Source organism: Gracilinanus agilis, chromosome 4, assembly GCF_016433145.1.
Source record: "Gracilinanus agilis isolate LMUSP501 chromosome 4, AgileGrace, whole genome shotgun sequence".
Taxonomy (NCBI): Eukaryota; Metazoa; Chordata; class Mammalia; order Didelphimorphia; family Didelphidae; genus Gracilinanus; species Gracilinanus agilis.
The window spans coordinates 34776401-34799038 of NC_058133.1; the positions used below are offsets into that span (position 1 = coordinate 34776401).

General features: G+C 47.0%; 1 protein-coding gene across 2 annotated transcripts in view; it reads right to left on the reverse strand.

Moving 5' to 3' along the window:
* ST3GAL3 (ST3 beta-galactoside alpha-2,3-sialyltransferase 3) overlaps positions 1-22638 on the reverse strand; it is a 139408-nt gene that overhangs the window by 79487 nt on the left and 37283 nt on the right. Inside the window, exon 3 of one of the 2 annotated variants that reach the window (XM_044674204.1) lies at positions 5028-5075. The exons of the other annotated variant lie outside the window; for it this stretch is intronic. Within the exon in view, the coding sequence (XP_044530139.1) occupies positions 5028-5075 (48 nt within the window). The remainder of the gene's footprint in view (positions 1-5027; positions 5076-22638) is intronic. 2 annotated transcript variants of the gene reach the window in all.

A 22638-nucleotide genomic window follows, 5' to 3' on the forward strand; every position in this document is an offset into this window, starting at 1 on the left:
AGAGGTCATCTTGGATCCTGAGAAAGATCTGAAGTCCCATTTTTTAAAAGGGACCAAATCCCTTTAATCAATCAAATTATTGGCTCAGAATTCTGCCTCAGTGATTTCTATTGCAGACTGGACAGATCTTTTTTCCCCGCAACAGCTGAGCTATAATAGAGGGGATTTCCTTTTAAGGATGGTTTGGGAGAGATCATCTGCCTTCTAATTTGGTTCTGTGAGGCTTCCACTGTCTACCTACAACACGAGCCTACACTCTCCTGGCTATGAAAACCATGACTGTGACATAGCAATGATCTAAGGAGAACAAAGACCCAGACAGAGTTCACAAAGCACTATAGGCCAAGCACTGAGAATACAAACACCTAGAGGAAGCTAGGTGGTTCAGTGGATTGATCACTGAACTGAGATTCAGGAAGACCTAAATTAAAACCCAGCCTTAGACACTCACTAGCTTGGGGATCCTGGACACGTCATTTTACCTCCATTGGCCTTGGTTTCCTCATCTGTAAAATAGGGACAATAATAACACCTACCTCCCAGGGTTAATGTGAGGATCAAATAAGACAATATGTATACATTATTTTGCAAATTTTAAAGTGTTATATAAATGCTACTACTATTATTTTAAACCTTTCCCTTCTTAGAATCAGTACTAAGTATTGGTTCCAAGGCAGAAGAGCAGGAAGGGCTAGGCAATTTGCATATAAAAAGAAATAAAATAGCATTCTATGACATCCTAGTATTCCAAGAGCCATGTATAAGTACAAGGGAGTGATGAGACCACCGCTCCAGGGCTCAGAAATGAAGGCCTGCCCCCCAGTACTTATGGCTTCTGGGGTCATGAAACATTCCTCCCCTGTTATATGAGGGGAATGGATGATCTGTGGGGTCCCTTCAGCTCTAGGTTCTATGACCTAAGGAAAGCCAGAATTCAGCAGAGATATCTAGGGCTCTCCTAGGACTGGTGTTTCCAAAGTTGACAAAGGATCAAAGCTAAGTATGTGTCCCAAAGACCCCTAGGAGTCTGAGCTTGGGGAGGGGGAGCCCCACATGCCCTTGGTGCTATCTTCCCTACTCACTTCAGCATCAGTGCCAGCGTTGGGGTGCAGTGCCCTTGCACAGAGCAGGACTCAATATTTTGTGGTAATAATGACAATGAAGTAGGCACAAATCTGTACAACAGTCCCTTGCTGGGAGCTCCTGACACAAGTTAGGACAAAGTGTACTGGAATGGTACTAAGCCTATCAGAAGCCCTGGTGAGCAGGCCAGGCCAGAAGGACAAAGGCCAAAGCTGCTTGGGCAGTAGGAGCAGGGCTGAATGTGTATTATCTGCTCAATAGTTTCACTGAATGTTTTCACCTTCTTTCAAGCCTCACTAAAACCACCTTTTCCAAAAAGCCTTTTCCCATCGCCTTCCCTGTGTGGATCTGCTCTGATTTCTCCTGGCCATGGCCTGTCTGGACACAGCAGTTTGCATGGAATGTCTCCTTCATTAGACTGTGAGCTCCCTGAGGACATGGACAGTCTTTTGCTTTTCTCAGGTATCCCCAACACTAAGCACAGGACTTGGCACACATTAGGCACTTAATCAATAGCTACCAGCTAACTGCCTGACCTCCTAGGTATGTAATTAGAATTTTGCTCCCCAAAACTCTCTTTCCCAGCTTCCCATGTTCCTTCTCACATTATGTACCAATGTAGGGAAGATATAAGTTTTGTGTAGCTCTGCCCTCTCTCTCTCTTTTCCCTCCAATGTGGCTGGGGAAGGTTGGATGAGTGGCTGGCAGGAGAATTTTTCTCACGTGAGTTTACTCTGGTTTTTACTTTTGTTCTTGTATTTTTTCTACTCCAAGTAATTATTAATAAAACTTATAAATATAATACTTGGAGTTATTGAATATTAATTTAAAGCTTACATTGGAGAGGAAGTAGATGTGACAACATAAGGCGTTTTAAAAAACCCTTACCTTTGGTTTTAGTATTCATTCTAAGACAGAAAAGCAGCAAGGGCTCAGCAATGGGGGTTAAGGGACTTGCCCAGAGTCACATAGGTAGAAAGTGCCTGAGGCTAGATTTGAACTCAGGTCCTCCCAACTCTAGGCCTGGTGCTCTATCCATTGTGCTACCTAGTTGGCCCAATTATAAGATTTTTAAAAAATCTGTTTTCTAAACTCTCCTTCCTTTGTGGTCAAGGAAATAAATACCTGCTGGTTCTCTTCCCTAGATCTTATTCTGCCCATTCAGCATGGGTTATAGATGGGGCCCTGTTAATCCCTTTGAGGAAACTCTAGACTCCAGTTTGGCTCTGAAGAATTTTCTCTAGATCTGTTCTGAGGTAGACTGAGATGACAAGCCCAACTCTCCTCCTTTGGGGTCAGGCTACTCTCATTATCCCTCTGGACTCTCAGTGACTTCAGGGATAAGCCTCCTCTCCAGAAGGGCCCCAAGCCTAGATCATATATCTCAGGAGCATCCAGCCCCAGGGCCACCCTGATCTCTTCTCCCTTTGGGGGCCCAAGGGCCAGCTAGCATGTATGGAGTGGTGGCTTGATGGCACCTCCTCCCCTTCTGGAATACAACAGCTATGTTGCAGGAAGAGGACTCTGGGGAGAGGGGAGGAAGTGTCTTTGATCAGGAAAGCCAAAGAATACAAAAGAAAAATTCCAACACAGAGCATCCTAGCAGTCACCCTGCCCAACAGATGCTCAGGACTCTGGGCTCCCATGTGCCATCAGCCCCATGCTGGGTCAGGGAGTCGGTGAAGGCCCAAGGGGAAGTTTGTCTCTCCCACTTGGTCTCCAGGTTTGGAAAAAAAATGATGAAGTTTGACCAATTAATCACCTAGAAACCAACAAAGGAGGAAGAAAAAGCATTCTGATGAGCAATGTGAAAGTTCCCTGACCTAGACAAATAAGTGGACCTAGCAATTGCACTGGGAATCCCCTGCCCAGCCAGAGGAGCCCAAGACAGCCACCTCGGCTCATCTCACTGCAGCAGCACACCAGGATCCCAGGAACTTGAGCAGGCCCTGAACACTGGCACCTTGATGTAGGCTTAGTAGAATCAAATAGCTTCTGTGATGTTCTTGGACATCACAATGCAAGACTCCGTGGAACATGGGGTCAGGCCATCTCCAACCTTGCCCAAAGGGGACTACAAGATATGAAGAGAATGCTGAGATGGTATCCGAGTTCTGCAGAAAAGGCACCAGGTCCCTCTGGTAATGGAACCCATAACCAACTTGCTTTGAAGTTTCTCCCAGTAATTGAGACCTAGATGCCATCTCTTCTCCAGGAAGTAGAACCAGTGCAGAAGGGTCTCAGCTTCACCGTGAGTGAGGAGGGCCCATTCCCACCTCCCCTTCTACCCTGTCTCCAGCCAAGACTCTGCTTAGGCATGAGCATTGGCAGCAGTGGCAGTAATGGCAGCAGTTTGGGTGGCAAGCAGAAGGCAGCATGGGGTACAGGAGGGAATTAGGAAGCCAGAGGCCTGAGGAGATAAGCATGGCAGTTAGACAGGGCCACTGGCCCAAGACAGGTACCATGTTGGAAGGCAGGAAATTCACTATCAACTTTAGAGGTAACAAAGGCAACCAAAGACCACTTTTCCTTTCTGAGAAGAGGGCAAGCAAGCTTTACTGCCCTCAATAAGAGCTAAAGGACTAGGTCAGGGCCAGGCAATTAAAGTAACAGCCCAGGTCTCTATGAAACTGATGTCTGTCAGAAAAAAACTCAGTTGAAATCACCAGGAAACAATTCTATGGGGCCAGCACCTTCAGGTAGTCTGGAAGCAGTAGGTCCCCTAGGAACCAAGGAGGTCCAAGCATCTCTCGCCCTGTGGGGAAGGCTGCTGCTTTAACACGGGACACCAGATAGGCAAGGGACAAGCCTAAAAGAGGCAGAGGCTGGGTTGGCCAAAAAGGGCTCAGCCACTGGCTTGACACTGCCCTCTCTGGCCCATGTCCTTTCTGACACTAAGGAAAGGTGCTCAGTGACATATTCAGTCATCTATGTGACTAGTCAGGTAGTACACCAAGACCCTCAGAACTCTTAGCCTTCCCAGGAGAACCCACCAAAAGCTTCCTGCCTAAATGATAAGACCTCATTTGTTGGCCTTCAGGACAGCAGTTAGAGCCCAAGATGGCATATGCCAAAGCTGAGAGCCAAAGCACAGAAATTCAAGCTTTGGGCTCCCTTCCCAGAGGGGCACAGATCAAACAGGGCCCAGTCCTGGACATTCATCACTGAACAAGTGCCCAAATCTACAAGGGGCAATGACAGTCTGTTGAAGTCTAAAGGAAAGACTACCTTCTCCCTGCCTCTCCCTCCCCATCCCTGGCTAGGGTGGGAAGGCAAGGCCAGCCCAGGGTTGGAGACAGAAAACCCCTGCTGAGACCTGCCTGGCTGGAATAGAGAAAGGGTGAACCCTTGTGTGTTTACATGCTCCAGGGGAACATGTGAACATATGGGTACAGACACAGAACAGCAGAGGTTACCTCAGCATGCTTGTTCCCTTGCTGGGCCTACCTTAGCTCTGAGAGCTACGTGGCTGCTGGCTCTGATTGACTCTGACTGTAGCGGAAGCTAAAGCCACATCTCTTGTCTACTCAAATTGGTGGGAGGTCCACAGGGAATGTAGTTTCCTATGAACCATGTGCCCTCATCCAGCTAAAAGTAGGGCCCAGAAAACGCCAGAAGGCCTTTTGGAGCCCCCCAAGGACATGCATGCATGCAGGCACATGTACCACCATCCACACACCAGGCTTCCTTCCCCAAGCCCTGAGGATGGCAAGCTGCTCTCTCTGCCCTTCACTAGCTTCCCTGGGGCTCTGAAGGCCAGCCGGGGGGGTGGGGGGTGGACAATGACCCTTTCCAGTTCTATCAAGGCTCTAAAGACCTTCCCCTGGGCTACCTGGACCCTCCTCATCTCACCTGCCTCTGCCTCCCAACATGCCACCAAGCCCCACCCTGGACAGAACCAAGCCTGGGGCCAAGAGGGTAAGATAAGGGGAAGGAGGTTGTACCTGAGCCTAGCGTCTGTCCAACGGAGTCAAAGGAAAGAGTCCCTGAATCTGCAACACAAGAGGACAAGTTCATGGCTTTTGCCTCAGCTCCCCAGCCCCACCACCACCACAGAGCATTAGGAGCTGTCTGGCGACAGCCTCGAAATAAGAACCTGAATGATGCCCACCTGGCTCAAAAGCACTTTTCCCAGGTCAGCTACAAACCCATCTGGAGTCTAGGGCTGCCTGCCTGGCCTTCCTCTGGGCACTGCTAAGGCCGCCTACATGAGGGTGTAAGTTTAGTTGTCCAGCAGACAGGCTACCTGTGACTGGGGGGGTGGGGGAGGTGGAGGGCTGCCAACCTTTCCTGTAGGATAATTCCCAGAAGGAGGCAGCCAGAGGGCTGTCCCCATGACCACCCCAAAATCAAGTCCCTCTCTCCTCAGAGATGAACAGACTCTCCCTGCCCACTGTCAAACACACAGTGAATCCCTTATGTCCTGCGATTATTTAGCTTTCATGGGGATCTTGGGTTTCTAGACCTAGACAGCAAGATCCTAGAAGACGAGAAACACAGCTACATCCCAGTGGCACAGTTCAGCAACAGATGAGCACACAAGGGAGGGGAAAGTCACAAGTCATTAATGATGGCAACAAAAGAACCATAAAACTGTAGACCAACAAGGACCTCCAGGTCCCACCTTCCCATACCAGGCAAGGCCATCTACCACAACCTGGAGAAGAAGTCACCTAATTGGTTCTTGGACACGTCAAGTGAAAGAGATCTCACTACCTTCGAAGGCCCACCTCACCCTTTTGATGAGCAGTGCCAAATATTAAAAAGTTTCTCCTCCTATTAAGCAAAAGTATCCAACATTTCAGCCAGAGGTCCTAGGTCTATCCAGAACAGATTGGATCTCTCCTCCACATGGCAAGAGATGGGGGAAAATGGGGAAAAGGCACTGATTAAACACCCACTTTGTGCCAGACATTATGGTAATACCAACTACATGAATGAATAAATGAAGGAAGGAAGAAAACTAAATTAGAAAAATATCTCTGTTTCTCTCCTTTGTCCTACACATCATCACTGGTCTCCATGGAATGAATCTTTGTCTGTCTGCAGGTGCCCCCCCCCCAACTCCTTCCTTTTCATTAACTTTGCCAGACTTCAGACCTTGATGTTTTTCCAGGTGCCCACCATCCCTGAACAGGAACGTCTCAGTCTGAAGCTACAATGATGATAACTGTAGCCAGGAGCTCTGGGAACGCAGGAGCAAGTTTCTTGGTTTGGTTTTGTATTCTCAGCACTTAGCACAAAGCCTCACCCTTATAGGTGCTTCAGAAATGATTACTGGATGGGATTGAAATAAATTCTATTCTCTATCGCCATTGCCTTAATGAGTTAGCTATTTTCCCAGTCCTGTATCCTCTCATTACAAAACCAAATATTGTATTCATTTGAGAGGGCTGCCATGTCCTACTCTTTACTCCTACTGAAATATCAAGGTAGTTTTGGTACTGAAATAACAGTAGATGTTATTTAGGCCAGTAACAGAAGAGTACCCTAGTTTGGGGAAGGCCACTCAAGCCCAATGCAGGCAACAGACACTGAATTGACACACACACACACACACACACACACACACACACACACACACACAACCCTAAGTTATGGGAAAACAGTGGTTTAATAAAAAGGGACAGGTTAGGAGGGACTTGGACATAACTAACTCTAATAATAACTACCTACACCTCCCCAGATATAAAATTCTCTTCACAGATATTGCTTCTGAGAATTCCTACTCTATTCCTATATAAGCCCAATACTATACTATACTAAGCTACCACTAAACCCTTTGAATGATCTAAGGAAAGGGTCTGTGTGTAAGTCTGACAAGTCCTAAAGATGAACCAAGATCTTGGGCCAGGTCACACGCTTGGCTGTCAGTTGTCACCAGATCATCACAGGAAGGGCACAGATGTCAAATAGGCACCAGAGAAAACAGGATAATCCAAGTAGTAGGAAGAATGGGAAGATCAAGCAGTAAATAACCACAGGAAAATAGCTAATCTCCTTTGGTCCAGCCAGAGGAAAGAAAAACTACTCTTTAGGCCTAACTGCCTCACTCCAACAGCACTTCTCAGGATTCCAGAACCTTGGCCTTGCTGTCTGTCAGCACACACACATAATTTTACTTATAACACTACTAACCTTGTAGTCCACTGGGACAAAACTCATATGTATTTCAGAGAACTTCTGTCGAAGCCCATCACCCTATCCTATCCTAGAAGTTGATTATTTGAAACCAAGTATAAGCCTTAACATTTATTCCCATTACATTTCATCTTATCTAGTCTAGCCCACTGTCAAGCTCTTTGTGGATCCTGACTGTCATCCTGTGGGTTCCAGCTTTGTGGATGCTACGTCTAGTTATTTAACATGAAAAACTACTGAGGACCATCCATGTTCCAACAGCTATAATGCAGTTCCTTTCTTTAAGGGAGAGATTATGTTTTAAATACACATACAATATAAGAAACAAGGAATCCTTGTTTAACAGCGTTGCTGGACCTGAGTAACCGGAGCTGAGCCAGTGTTGGGCGCCCCTCCTTCTAGTTCAGAAAGAATTGAGCGCTCAGCTTACACCAGTGAACAACAAATGACTGAAAGAATGGCTTCTATCCAAAGTCACATCACAGTCCCCATGGCCTAGGCACAAGAGTTAAAAGCAAACTGAACTGATAGCAGAAGGACGCATTTCCCCAGCCTTGGTATAGAAGAGAACAAAGGCAGGAGGAAGCACCAGGTGGACTAGAGCAGCTAGACCCAGAGAACACTTGGCTGAAAGAGAGGAGAATGTCCACGTCAAAGACTCTGAGATCTCACCCATTCAAGTGTGCCCTCAATCATGTTCTCCCAAAAGTTCACTCATGGAGGTGGCTCCATTCAACACTCTAGAGGCCCCTGAGAAGCTATTAGGGGACTCCTGATAGCTAGCATTCTACATAGTGTTTTAAGGTTTGTGTTAATTGTCCTAACAACTCTGTGAAGTAGATGCTATTATTATCCCCAATTTATAGAGGAGGAAACTGAGCCTCAGAGAAATGAAGTGTCTTGCTCAGGATCACACAGCTAGTGAGGTCTGAGGCTGGATTTGAACTTAGCTCTTCCTAACTCCAACGACAGCACCAATTTGCCTCTTTGGGCTGTCCAGCCATCCCTGGCCTGCCTTTGCCATGTTCCTAGGCCATCATCTGCTCTTCACATCCATTTTCTGCATGACAACCTTAACTCCAAACTCCCCACTGGTCATATAGTGCAGCCTATGTAGACAGACCCACAACATACCTCTCCATTCTGATTACAATAATATACATTTATCATCTCAAAAAGTAGGCAGACAGAGGAAAACAAGAGCAGCTTAAAGAAACCTTGGCAGAGTCGTCTCCAGACCATTCAAGGTTGGAAATGGGAGGACGAGTAACAGAGGGAACATGGACCTTTCGAGTGTGAGCTCCTGGAGGGCAGGGCCTGCCTCTGGCCTCTTACTAGAACAGACAGAACAAGTAGGCAGCAGAAGCACAATCGATGTTGACTGACTGACCAGAACCACAGAAAAGGACATCTGGGTCCTGCCATCACAGGCCTAAAGTGTTTACAAAGGAGGTGGAGAACAGCAGCCAAAGACCAAGGGTCAACAAAGGAGACCCACGCAAGAGGCGAGGTACTCGTGAGTGGCAAAGATACTGACACACACAGTATCTGAAGGAGAGGAAGATGCCAATGGTGTGGAAAAGGATTCAGCCCTTACTGAGACAGAGAAAATATCAACAACTACCCATCAATACACCAACTCTCCCATTAAAAAAAAAAAAAGCAAACATTTAGAAAAAATAATTTACATTATTATCCTCAAAAATGTACCTGTGGAAAAGTCAGCAATCACAATCTCTTTCACTCCCTCTCTCTAGGCAATGGGGATTAAGTGGCTTTCCTAGGGTAACACAGCTAGGATATGTCTGTGGCCAGATTTGAACCCAGAACCTCCCATCTCCAGGCCTGGCTCTCTATCCACTGAGCCACCTGCTGCCCCCATTTTTCTCTTTTAAGTTCAGTTCAATTTAACAAACAGTTGTTAAGTACTGCCCCCATGCCAGGCATGGGACACCAGGATAAAAGCAGAACAGTCTCTGCCCATAAATTTACATTCTACAGAAAGACTACAAGACTGCACGTAAATTGCATGAAGAACACTAAGAGTAATAAAAGAGAACCAGAGAAAGTCTCTTAAAGGAAGTACCTACCTCAGCTGTGCTTGGAAAGAAGTTAGAGATTCTGAGGGTCAGAGGTGAGGAGGAATGGCAGTCCAGAAGTAGGGGGCCTTTCAAAGGCATGGAGGTAGGAGATGTAATATATATACATAAGAGAGCAGGGGGAGGAGATGCAGAGGCAGAGACAGAGATCAGCCAACAGGCTGGTTTGACTAGAAGGGAGACTTGAAGAGGAGTGACTTAAAATCGAACTGGAAAGGTAGGCGAGAGCCACATTGTGTAAGGCTTCAAAGCTTCTATTGATGCCTTTGGTTTTCTGATCAATCGCTTCCTACTACATTCCTCCCACCACCAACCCGCCCTTGTAAGAAAAAATAAACACGCAAGTTCAAATCTGAGCCACAGAACACACTCATCCTGAACCCAGATGTCTTGGCCAAGGAGAGGAAAGTATGTCTCAACATGGACCAGGATCAAAGGAGGTGTCTGGGGAACTCAGAGAACGATTTAAATGTGGATCAATGCAGTCACCAGATCCACTGGATCATGCTCCTGAGCCAAGTCCAGGCACCGATAGGTACACTTTCCCAACATCTTTTAAAAAGCCTCCATGAGAGCAGCAGCCCAGTGTGACCAGGCCCCAGCACGGCATCCTATAATCAAACCTACAACTGTCTAGAAGGGGCAGACACCCCAAGCTCACGCGGGCACCACCTTCCAGGCGCTCCTTTACCCCCTCGACTTTGCCCTGTCCCAGTGTCTACACAAGGGACATATCAAGTCATCTAAAATCCCTCAAGAGAATTCACAGCCCAGAAAACACTGATGGATGCTCCCCAACTACTGATGTTAAATGAGGCATGAAGTGGGAGACTGTCCAGCAGGCATTTATTAACTGCTCTGTGCCAGGGCCCATACCAGGCAGCAGGCCTGACAAAGGTGACTGACTGCCCTGGTCATGGTGGAGAGCCAGCCAGAGTCAAGGTAAAGGGAAGAGATCCTTAGGATGGGGAAGGGGAGGGCCTCCAGATGGCCTTGTGCTGATTGCTTTGAGCCCTGGGAACACGCCAGAGCCTCTGGGAAGAGATCTGGAATTGATCAAAAGGGTTTGGCCCCCACCATGCACACACCAGGGCTGCTGCCTCAACCCCCCTGCTGGCAGTCCACGTGTGCACCTCGGCTGAAGGATGTCACGGGCCGGACTGGGCACATACTCCAGTGACCACACAGATCCATCAAACATGGCTTCAATGGGCAGCACTGCAGTTTATTACATCTGAAAACCAAGACGATATTGGAAATCCTTTTTACAGTCAGATGTTTCCTGTTTCTGGTTTCCAAAGTGCCTTTTTCCTTCCCTATAGGGCCTATGAATAAAACCAGGGCTGGGCCCTTTCAGCAGCTGGCCTGGGCTCATCACTGGCAGTTTGCCCAGGGCAGATCAGTGCCTTGGGCATGCCATGGACAGAAGGGCCCTATGGGAAAGGAAGCTGGTAATACAGCCATGAGAGTATAGATGTGGAAAGGAAGCAGGAGAACTGACCTCTCTGATGGCCAGGGCCTAGACTGACAGAGGGAAGCCCTAGAAAGTCCCAGAGAAAAGCATTCATATAGAGGAAGGAAGCCAAAGGAATATCCTACAAGATGGTATCCATTTCTCTACATGAGACCTGTAGGTAGCCATGCAGGAAAATGACTTCATAAAAGGATTATTTACTAAACACAGAGTCATTTTTTTCCTTTGGGTACCTATATATTAGTGGATAAAACTTGGGACCACTGGTGTCTTTCTGGGCCAAAGTCTGAGGGAGGCCACAGCCAAAGCCTTGGGCATCTCAGAAATAGGCAAGTTCCCTGGAGGTCCAGACAGGGAGTTTGGCCAGCCAATAGGCTCTTCCCTCTACAATCCAGGTCTCTTCAAAGGATGGAATGTGTTAAGGGAGCTCCTCTTGGTCCTCTAAAAAAGATTTTTTAAAAATGGAAATATGGAGAAACAAAGATGGAGGGGGGCGCGAATGGAGGAGGGAAAGAACATTTGATGGGGGGGGAGGGGGAAGATTTCAGTATCAGAGAAACTTGGGAAAGTAGGGCCACAGAGACACAGTTGGTGGCACCATGATGTGGCCCAACTGTTTTGGATTTCCATTTGGAACAACTTAAGAAAAGTTACTAACTTGTCCCCAGCCTTTGACCCAACAATCTCCATACTGGGCAGACACTCAAAGTTCAAAGACAGAAGCAAAGGCCCAATACGTACCAAAAAGTCAAAAGAGCACACTTCTAAAAAATTACTTAGGTGTAATTTGATATTGTTCTTACATCATATTGATTAATGAATAGATCTTCCCTTTCCCCATCCACTGAGCCATCCCTCTTACAGAGATTGAAAAACAAAGAGGGAAAAACTGGTTCAGCAAAGCCCCTCTCCACCAACCCATCCCAGTACCCAGTCAGCCATCACATCCTTTGTGAGTGGATGGGGAAAGTTGTAGCCTACGGTGTCCTCTGGGCTCTGCTTCCCTCTCCCAGAATCAGTCCAACTAGTCTTCTCTGAGTCCTTTCTATGGCACAGTCTTCCACATTTGCACCTTACAAACTTATTCAGTTCATCCCCATTCAATGGGCAGTTCCCTTGGTTCCAGTTCTCTGCTACCCAAAAAAGTAGCAAGCCCTGACCTTGACTTTCTAGACTACAGAATCATACCTTCTACTATTGATTCATCCTAGAACTTCCCTCACTGCTTAGAGCTTCCTTGACCTGGAACATCCGACCATCCCTGGGACCTGCTCACCCAGATATATCCCTCTGCACGGCCCTTCCTCCTTCTTCCATTAGTGAGTCCCTCCTGGAGCCTCCATTTTGTGTAACAGTCCAGGCCAACAGGCCTTCATTTCCTTCCCCATCCAGTTCCTGAACTTCTGAACTTCAAATCTATGTCACATCTTTTTCCCCTTTTCATCTCCCTTTTTTGTGTGGAAGGCAGTAGGGGGCTCAGTGGATAACCCAAGTTCCATTCCAGTCTCCAATACTTACTATCTCTATGATCCTGAACAAGTCACTTAACCTCTTTTGCCTTAATCTGCTGGAGAAGGAAATGGCAAACCACTCCAGTATCTTTGCCAAGAAAACCCCATAGTGGCAGAGCCAAGATGGTGGCTTAGCAGCAGCAAAAGCTGAAAGAAAACCCCATGGACAGTATTGGTGTGCTATGGTCCATGGTGTCAAGAAGAGTTGGACCTGACTAAACAAGCACAACTTCCATTAATTAGAATGTAAGCTCCTTGAGGTTAGGGACTGTCATTCTTTTTTGCTTATCTTGGTATCCCCAGTTCATAACATAAGAGTAAGCTTTTTAAAAATGCTTATTTCTTTCCTTCCTTGAGCTAGAAAGTGGGTGCCCATTACCTGGGAATGAAGAGCTGAAAAATCCAAGGAATATGACTATAATGGGAGATTGCCATTCCAAAAGAAAGGATGTGAAGAATTCAGGGAAGTCTGGGAGGAGCTAGGGCCATGTGAGGGGATACATTGTGAGAGTGTGGGTGCTAAGGCCTCTCAAAGAAAGATCAACTCAGAGTAATGGAAAGATGGGTGCATCCCAGCAGAGGGGCTGGAGCCAGAATGTTACATTAACTTCAAACACAATCTCTGTAGCAGGTATCTCTGGTTAATTGTTTTTCTTTTTCACAAAGGACAGCTCACTTTGGGCTGGGTCGGGCACGACTAGTATAAAGACAAAAAGGATCAGCAAAAACATTTTTAAAATTATTGTGTATTTCCATACTGTATCTCATCAGTAAAATGTAAACTCCTGAAAGGCAGGGATTTTTTTTTTTGGTCTTTGTCTCCCCTGCACACACAGCAGGTATCCTTGGGAAAGATGAAGGGTTTCTTGTTGAATTTACCTCCATCCAAACACCTGTCACAAAATCCTAGACTCTTGGGGCTACAGAGGCCCTAATAATCCTCACAGCATCCCCAACAAGTGGGCATGCAGATGCCACTTAAAGATCTTCCCTAATGGGGAAGCAGCCCATCCCACTCTGAAATAGTTCCCAGTGTAAGGAAGTTCTTTCTGACATCAAGTCTAAATCTGCTTCCCATCCTCCCTTCTCTCAATGGTTTTTCATACTGAATTGCTTCTTCTGATTTCTGCTTTTCTGTTTTTTTGTCTTTCAACACAAGATTCTCTGACTTAAACTACTATGATAAAAAAATAAGAACACATGGTAGCCAACAGACTAACTCACCAGGACCCTGGGAAAAGGTAGAGCAGAGGCATGAGAGCAAGCCTCCTGGAACAAGTCTTTTCTGCACTGAATCCATCACACGGAGAAGAAGGGTCAGAGGTAGAAGGAAAAGAGGGCATATCGGATTTATCACTTTATCCAACTGAAGGTAGTAAGGAGAGGGTTCCTGGAAGGGTTAGCAAGTCCCTGGCAGGGGTCTCTGAGAATCACAGAGAATGAAAAAGCTACTGTAGAATGAGAGAAGGGCACGTGTTGCCTCACTTTTCAAAAAGAGAAAAAAGATGGTCTCATTAAACAACAAATTGGGGAGCCTAACTTTGATTCATGACAAAATCTACACAGGATATTTTCTGAGCACAGAGAAAGAAAAGCCACAAACCCTAAGGGCCCACAAGGTTAAGGAACAAATTATGCCATACTAGCTGATAGTACCTAATGAGGGGATGTTCCAGAGAGCTAAAAAAAAATTAAAAAATTCATTTGCAAAAACAAAAGATCTTGAAACAAGGGAAAGTCTGAGGGAAAAGCAAGATAGGTGGGGTGCAAACTATATTATAAAGCAGGAGTCATTAAAACTATTTAACACTGGGGATAGAGAGTCAGGAGGTCCTGGGTTCAAATTTGACCTGAGACACTTCCTAGCTGGGTGACCCTGCAGCAAGACTCTTAACTCCAATTGCCTTAGTATTCTTAGTATTCTAGTGTTAATAGTGTTAAGTATTCTTAGTATTAGTAGTCACTTAGTATATATATATAGTATATATAGATGTGATACTTAGTATTGATTCTAAGAGAGATTGTAAGGTTTTACTTCAAAAAAAAATTTTTTTTTACTATTTAGCACTAGTTTAAAAAAACAGAAAAGGATATTCATTAGGAGATAGACTATATAAACAAGAAAACAGTGAAACTATATAAAAGAGAAAACACTGAAAACAGTGGCCTAGTATTTGATAAACAGGATTCACTTCTCTGACAAGAATTGTGGGAAAGTCTAAAAAGTATTTTGGCAGAAATTAGGCTTAGACTGACATCTTACACTATCTTAAAATGGGTACACAACCTAAATATAATGTCACAGCAAAAAAAAATTAGAAGAGAATGAGAGGCATACTAATACATTGTTGATGGAGCTGTGAAATGGTATATCCACTTTGAAATGCAATTTGGAATTACACAAATAAAGTAACTAAAATGTCCACATCCTTTGAACCAGAGATTCCATAACTAGGTTTGTACCCTGAGAAAGCCATCAATAAGAAAAAAGTCCCCATATACACCAAAATATTTATAATACTACTTTCTGTGATAGGTAAGAATTGGAAACAAAATAAATGTATAACAAAATTATAAAGACCAAGTAGGTCTCAAATGAGGTGATACGAGAAGACATCCTCCAACCTACCCCTTCAGACCTCCTTAATGTATCTGTCAGTTGTACGACTTTTCCCCCCTCTTTTTCCTCTCCAAAAAATACTCTCTGTCACATGGAATGGCTCTCAGAAAAAGGGAGAAGAAGGATATATGGAATACCATAGTGATGGAAGAAACAGAAAACAATAAAAAGAAATTTAAAGACAAGAAAGGCATCATTTATAACTATGGTTAAGGGAGAGAATTTACTATAATTACAAAATAAGCAAATTCTGTTATATAAAGCTTAAAAGCTTCTGCATGAATAAAATTAATGAAGACAGAATAAGAGAAACTGTAAAGTGCGAAAATATAATCAAAATATAGATAAAAGTCTGATATCTAAGATATTTAGAAAAATGACAAACACATAAATGTATATGTAAGAATACAGGTTGTTTAAAAAGCCCTAGAGATATAAAACTGGGAGGGGCAACGCATACATTAAATGACAGGATCCGAATGATCTAAAGCTATACATTTTAATAAGATAAAATTTCAAAGGGATAATTTAAAGTCCCAAAACTTATATTCAAAAAAATCATACACAGCACAGGAGGTGTGTAATCAGACAATCACAACTTATCTGTTAGAGATATGATGGCCAAAAAGGCCAACACAATCTTCAGCATCATTGAGAGGACTAGCTGAAGATGGAGCAGAAAATTTGAAGGGGCAGCTAACATGGTGGGCAACAGGAAGGCTCTAAAGGGCCCATGGAACAGTGCTGGGTCCACTGCTGTCCAGCACAGTTCCCAAGTGGTTTTGAGGAAGGTAGCTGGTTTATCCAGTGTGTAGAGGGCACGGAGGACAAAAGGACCACAGGAGTCAGAAGCCAAGTGATCCCAGACAGGCTGGAACCTTGGACCAAATTGAAGGGGATCAAATTGAAGGAGGATTCGTTTAAAATGAGATTCAAAACTAGAGTGGGAAGGCCTGTCTAGAGAGGCACATGGAACTGGATGGGGCTAAGAGCTTGGGCTGTCTGATACCTGAACTAGAGCGACAGGCTCCTTTCTCCAATGGTCAGTCCTCTGCCATCCATCTTCACTTAGCTCCAAAGTGCTTGTCCTAAAGCACAGGCCGACCATGTGACTTCCCTGCTGGCTCGCTCACTATTAAGCTCCTACTATGTGCCAGGTTTGGGGCAGCATGGGCAGAGGGCTGACCTTGGAGCTGGTCCTGGGCTCAAATATACTTCCCAAACCTGTTGTCTAGGTGGCCTTGGACAAGTCCATTGACCTTGCTGTGGCCCAGGCTCTAAGACTCTCCAGTGCAGAGTGGGGACCTGTATGCATGAATGGAAGGAAAGGGTCTTCCTGACCAGGACCTCCCTCTACCCCACCCATGAAATCACACGTTTAGAGCAGGCCAGGTGTCATGCTGAGCATCAGGAATATAGTCAGTCAACAAACATTTCTTAAATACCTACTATGTGCCAGGCACTGTGCTAAGCTGGGAGACTGGAAGCAGGCTGACCCAGTAGCTACAACAACAGTCTAGGTGGGAGGAAATGAGGACCTGGGGGTTGGGGGGGAGAGATCTGTGCCAGAATAGAGAAGGTGGCAGCCTGGGGGAGTGCTCAAAAGGGGAAATCAACAGGCCTTGGATATTAGGTAGGGGGAAACAGTGAGAGAGGGAGGAGTAGAGGCTAACATCAAGCCTGGTTCACTGGAAGGTACCTTTAGCAATAAAAGAGAAGAGGGGAGGGCTTAGAAGGGGGAAATGAGTTCTGTTTTAGATACAATGAATGTAAGATGCCTACATCTAGCTCCAGACATCCAATAAACAGAAGGGGCTCCCCAGTACCACACTATCCCAGTAGCCCATCCAGGGCACTTCCCAGGCAGAGGGGACACTGAGGCAGTCAAGTGAGGCAGAAGCCAGCCTATTACTGCCTAAAAGGCATGCTAGTTATCCTCAAAGGACAAGGAGGGCCCACACCACCTTCATGGGGTTTGACTGGCCTCCCCCCTCAAGGGAAACGAACAAACTGTGTGCTGAGCATCCCGGAGAGCCGAGGAAGAGGCACCTCTAATCGGCATCAGGCTCTGAAACACTCACTCCCGGCCCTGATGTGTCAGGTGAGGGGGTCAGTACCAAAAGGCCCTCAACCAGTACAACAGCCTGAAGCTGACATGAAGAGACTGAATGAGAAGAAATCAAGTGCCCACTTGGGCTCAAAGAATCCACTGGTACCAGCAGCAGGCAGGGACAGCCAGCAGGAGGCTGAAGAATGCTGCCCAGCAGCTGGGCATCCAATGAGGAACTCCCAGGGCCAAGAAGGGCAGCGCCTCCTCTGCAGCGCCTCACTTCAGGTAACAAACAGGACCTTGGGGACTGAGGCAGGCGATGACAAGACAACCCTGCCCTCTGCACTCGGAGCACTGTGCTCATCTCTGGACCTCATCCTTGGCCATGGAGGGCACAGGATGGAGCCTTCTTCAAGTAGGGAAAAGGGGCTGCCCTGTTCAGGTGGAAGTAGCCTTGTTCTGTGTGCCCCTCCCCCCCAGGGCAGAACCAGAAAAAGTGGGAAGGTCTAAGGTCACCACAAAAAAAAAAAAAAATCCCTGCCAATGTTTCCAGGCCTAGAGGAGATATAAAGGAGAAAGGGGGTGACAGCCTCAGGCCAAGGGGGGACTTCTGCTGGCTTTCCAACCCAGCCCTTAGGAGTACAGAATCAAAGTTACAGAGAGTTCCCTGAACTCACCAAGCCTAGAAGTAAAGCACCAGAGCTCCAGAAGCAAAAGAGGCGAGTCTAGAACATGATCTTCCCACAGTGCCCCTCCTCAGTAAACTTCTGACTGTCTCCATAAAATGACTGGCCTTTGAAGCCTTCCTGCCTTTCCAGCCTTCTCACACGGTCCCCTCTATTCCTCCCCAGCTCTGCAACCTAGTGACACTGGCCTCCCAGCTCTGGCCATTGTTGCTGGCCATCTCCCCTACTTGGAATGTTTCCTCCTCATCTGCACCTCCTGGCTCCCCTCTCTTTCCTGGCCCCCTTAATGCCAGTGCCTTCTCTCGACGGATGGTCTGCCCCATGCAGAGACTCTTCCTTTGTGCAGCGCCACCTCCTGCCGAATCCTGGGAGCACTTGGAGCTCGGGCCTGTCTCAGTGCCTTCACTGTATCTCCAGGGCTCAGTACAATGTCTACAGAGCACACATAAATGCTCGTGGACTTTGGAACAAATGAAAGAACATGGCAACTCTCTGTTTCTATCAGCAAGAGAACTGCCTCTTAGTTGTAACACACAGAACTGTCCTTCCCTCAAACGGGCCCACCCTACAATATACTTCAAAGGCCCCAGGTAGCCTGCCAACTCAGAGGCTTTTCCCATTGGGCTACCAAAGGCAAGAGCAGAAATCTGTTCAAGAGGCATCTTGGGGATGGGATGGGGAGGCCTGGGCCAAGGGGCTAAGCTCAGCTCTTTCTGGGATGCAAAGAAGGTCAGAAAGACCCAGAGGCAGATTCCACAATGTTCCATGATCCTATCCCTCCTCTTTCTCATCAGCAGCAACCTCTCCCCCAAGGCCCATGGCAGAGGGAAGGACCCTGTGTAAGACTGAAGGCTGCACTGCCATGGCCTGGATGGGTGAGCCCTGGCCAGTCACTTCCCCTCCTTGGCCTGCCTTACCTGTGCTCCTAGCTCATGAGGCTGCTGGAGAGGAGACCTGAACAGAACAGATGAAATCCCCCGAAGTAGGCAAGGACAAATGAGAATCATTAAGCTCAACACTGCAGGTAGTGGGAAGGAGAGACCCAGGATGGGGAAGGGAAGAAGCATGCATTTGGCCCCCACTATGTGCCAAGCACTATGCTTAGAGCTTTGGACAAACAGGATCTCAGTCACTTCTGAGGCAGAATCAAGAGTCAAAGAAGACAACGTGGAAGGGAGGAAACAGCAAATTCTTGAGGTGTGATCAGAATGAGGTCCACTCCTCCAAACTGAAGCAAGTAAATTCCACTGGCCTTTATTTATTCACCACTTGCAATGTGGCCAGCACTGTACTGGGCACTGGAGGTACAGAGATAAAACCAGTGGGGAAAGAGGAGGGGACAACACACAAACATAATAATAAATACAATGTACATACAAAGAAAATACAATGGAATGGTGGTGAGTGGCTGGGTCAAAGCAGTGCTGCTGGGAGAACAGGAACAGCTTCATATAGTGGGGAGACTAAAACCAATCCTGGAATACAGACAGAGGTTTCAAGAGGCAGGGGTGAGAAGAGAGTGAATTTCATACCTAGGGCACAGCCTGTGCAAAAACATGGTGGTGGGAGATGGAACATAGTGTGGTAGGCAGTTTGGCTAAAATAAAGTACATATGAAATCAGTCTGACCAGGCAAGTGGAAGCAGTGAAGAGTTTTGAACCCCAACAGAAGAGCTGGTATTTGAACCTAGATATAACAGGCAGCACCCCCTGAAACTTTGGGATTAGAGAGGGGAGAGGCTGGAGGCACAGAGATCAATTAGGAGGTTGTCAAAATAGTCCTGGTAAAGGCAATGAGGGCTTTCACTTGGGTGGGTGCGAGATGAGGTCAAAAGAGATGGCTGAAGAGAGAAACATCTGCAGGCAGAACCAGCAGGCACCACCTCCTAGGGGAAGTGATCTGGATCCAGAGTTGCCTGGCCAACACTGACCACAGAACCGGCCACCTGTAGGCCTTTATCGCCTTTCCAGCCTGATCAGGAGATCCCAGGCCCCTCTGCTTTCAGCCCTGCTAACTGAGCTCAGAGTCGCAGGACTCGCTTCTGGGGTGGGGAGGAGGAAAAGGATGAAGGAGACCAGCAAAACTCTCATCTCCTCTTCCAGACCCAGTCCACTCTTGGGCAATGAATCCATCATTGTCCTTGCATGGGGAGAGCAGGGAAGAGGCCATGTCCCTCCCATCTGCTCCTCTACCTACTCCTCAGCTCTCCCCAATCCGAGTAAATGAGATGCTGGGATCATGGCTCACAGATGACCCCCTGGGAGAATAAAGTCACGATTTGGTGAGGCTTTGATTAGAACCAACAAAGGCCAACCCAGGGTTCCCAAAGCATCCTTCACTCAGCCACAGCAAGCTGAACAGCCCATCGCAGGGATGAGGCAAGGTTGGGCCTTGAGAGCACAGAGAGAGACACTCAGGAACCTCCATCTCCTTCCAAAGCAGCACAGCCGGGGGCCTGGACTTGGTCACCTCCTCGTTGACCATCCCTCGGCAAACATGGAAGAATCAGCCGCATCCTTGCTCACCCCAGGGGCCAGTCGGGCTGGAGGCCCAAGATATGCTCCATCCAAACCAACAAGCCCATCCTTACCTGGCCTCACAGGTCTGGTGGAAAGGAAGCTTTTCTTGGGGCACAAGAGAAAATCACTCAAAAGGCCAGGTGGGAGTCAAATCCAAATGCTTCTGCTGCCCTCTGCTGCCCACTGTGGTCACTACACCCAGGGTTCCCCCAAAGGCCAATTCAGCTACATTAGAGCTATCTGTGAGAGGAGGGATCCAGAAACAGGAGCACGTTTCAAGAGACCCACTTAGGGGGCTGTCAGGAAGAACTCCTAAACTCAAGAGCCGCCGCCTCAGGAAGGGAAGGAAGGAAATAACACATTCGTTAAGTGGCTACTTACTCTAAGGACTGGCTCTCATTTGAGCCTTGTGACAGCACTGGGAAGTTCCCATTTTACAGTAGAGGAAACAGGCAGGCAGAAGCTAAGTAACTTGCCCAGGGTCAAATATGAACTCAGGTTTTCCTATCTGCAGGCCTAGTGTTCTACCCAGAGCACCAGCAAGCTGAGCTTCCCTTTCCTGGGAAGTGTGCAAGCAAAGACAGGACGGTCCCTTAGTAGGGATGGGTTACTGGACAAAGGAGTTTAGCCACCAATCAGAGAGGCGATCTAGGCCACAGCTAGTGGAGATGGATGGACCAAAAAAAGGGTTTTTTGAATGGGAGAGATCTGCCAGCAGGGCATCAGAGATGGCACTCCATCCTAGGCTGGCATGCTGGTCCGGGCTACCTCTTTCTGCTCCCAAGGGTCAGAGAGATGTCATTCCTTCTTTCCTGCTCCCTTTACCTATCTTCGGACCTGCCTGCCTGCTATCCCATTCCCCACCCCCACCCCCGCTGGTCCCCTCTTCCAAGCTGCCTACAACCCTGAGAAGATTCTACTCTGTGACAAACCCTTCTTCAACTCAGTGGCAATGACTAACAACCTCTTGGCAGCTGACACCCTTCCCATTCCAGTGATGCAGAAGCCCATGGGTCATTCTACAAACTGCCTCCATCCCCCAATAACCACTCCTTTATCCATATCCTTCCAAGTCAGACTGGGAAGCTTTCCATCCCTCCCACTGTGTTCTCTGGAATATCTGCTATGGAGGATACAAACTTGCTTTCATATTAAATCTTATCCTTTCCCACTCCTTTTTTCTCCTGCCTTTGCTGATGACCCAGCCTCCCTGGCCACCCCTTCCAGCCCTGGTTCACTCATTACCCTCAACTCCTGGTAAAGGTGGGGATGGGGACCCTCTTTGCTCATCAAATTGCAGGCTCTCCCTCTACCATCATCACTTGGTAACCTCATCTCCTTTGAGGTTCAGCCAATCTCTACCAATCATCCAATCGAGATTCTACAGACCCCCAGGACATTTCCCCTTCTTTTTTCAGTCCCTGGATTCATAGTCTTTCATCCCCAACTCTGTGTTACCTCCCAGTTCCCCAATTTACTACTCATGACCTACTCTTCCACCTTGCCTCAGCTGCACTCAGAGAAGGGCATACCCTGAATCTCATCATCACCCACAAACACATCACCTCCATGCTTATCAACCTGGATCCTCATCTGTTGGCATCCCCAAACTGTTCCTGGTCCACGCTGTGCCAAGGGATTGAAGCATCCTTCCACCCCTCAGTTCTTTCCATCACACATACACATCCCCAGCTCTCCCTCAGTAGCAAGAATAGTGTAGTACCCTTCCTTCCCCATCTTAACCCCTGATGACCTGGCTCTGCTATGCATTGTCCTCGCCTCTTGACTTTTCTATTGAGTTTCTTGCCCCTCATCCCATTTCTAATTTGGCCCTTCTAAGCCTAAACCTTGGACCACTCCCACATCTCTTCCTTTCCATCCAGCTCACAGGATGCCAAACAAGGCTGGAGAAGATCACGAATCTGTGCTGACTGGGTAGGTCCATAATAAATGTATGCTATGAAATCTAAACTGGGCCCTCGATGCAGAAAGGCGACCCTTTTACACTTCCCTAATTCATTCACTATCCCACTCTCCACAGAGGTCTTTTCATCCCTCCTCAGACCTCCCATGATTTCCCCTTCCCTCTCATCCCCTCAGCTGAGAACCTTGCCACATGTTTCATGAAAAATTGAAGCCATTCACAAAGAGCTCCCTCTTCTCCACTCATCACATGTCACCCAGCAAAGACTTCTATTATAAACAGCCTTCTCAGAGTTTAGAGATATGGTAATAGTTAGAGATGCCAAGATAAAATGAGGTTTTTCTGATAATGGGGGAAACGTCAGCATCATTGTAGGCAGTAGGGAAGTAGCCAGTAGACAGGGAGAGACAGAAGACAAGTGAGGGAGCTGACATGATCCCTTCTATTGTCATCTCCTCTTTGACCCCTGTCTTTCATGAGGCGGTGGTAAACCCCTCCATATGCACAAAGGGATCCCATTCCATTTGGTC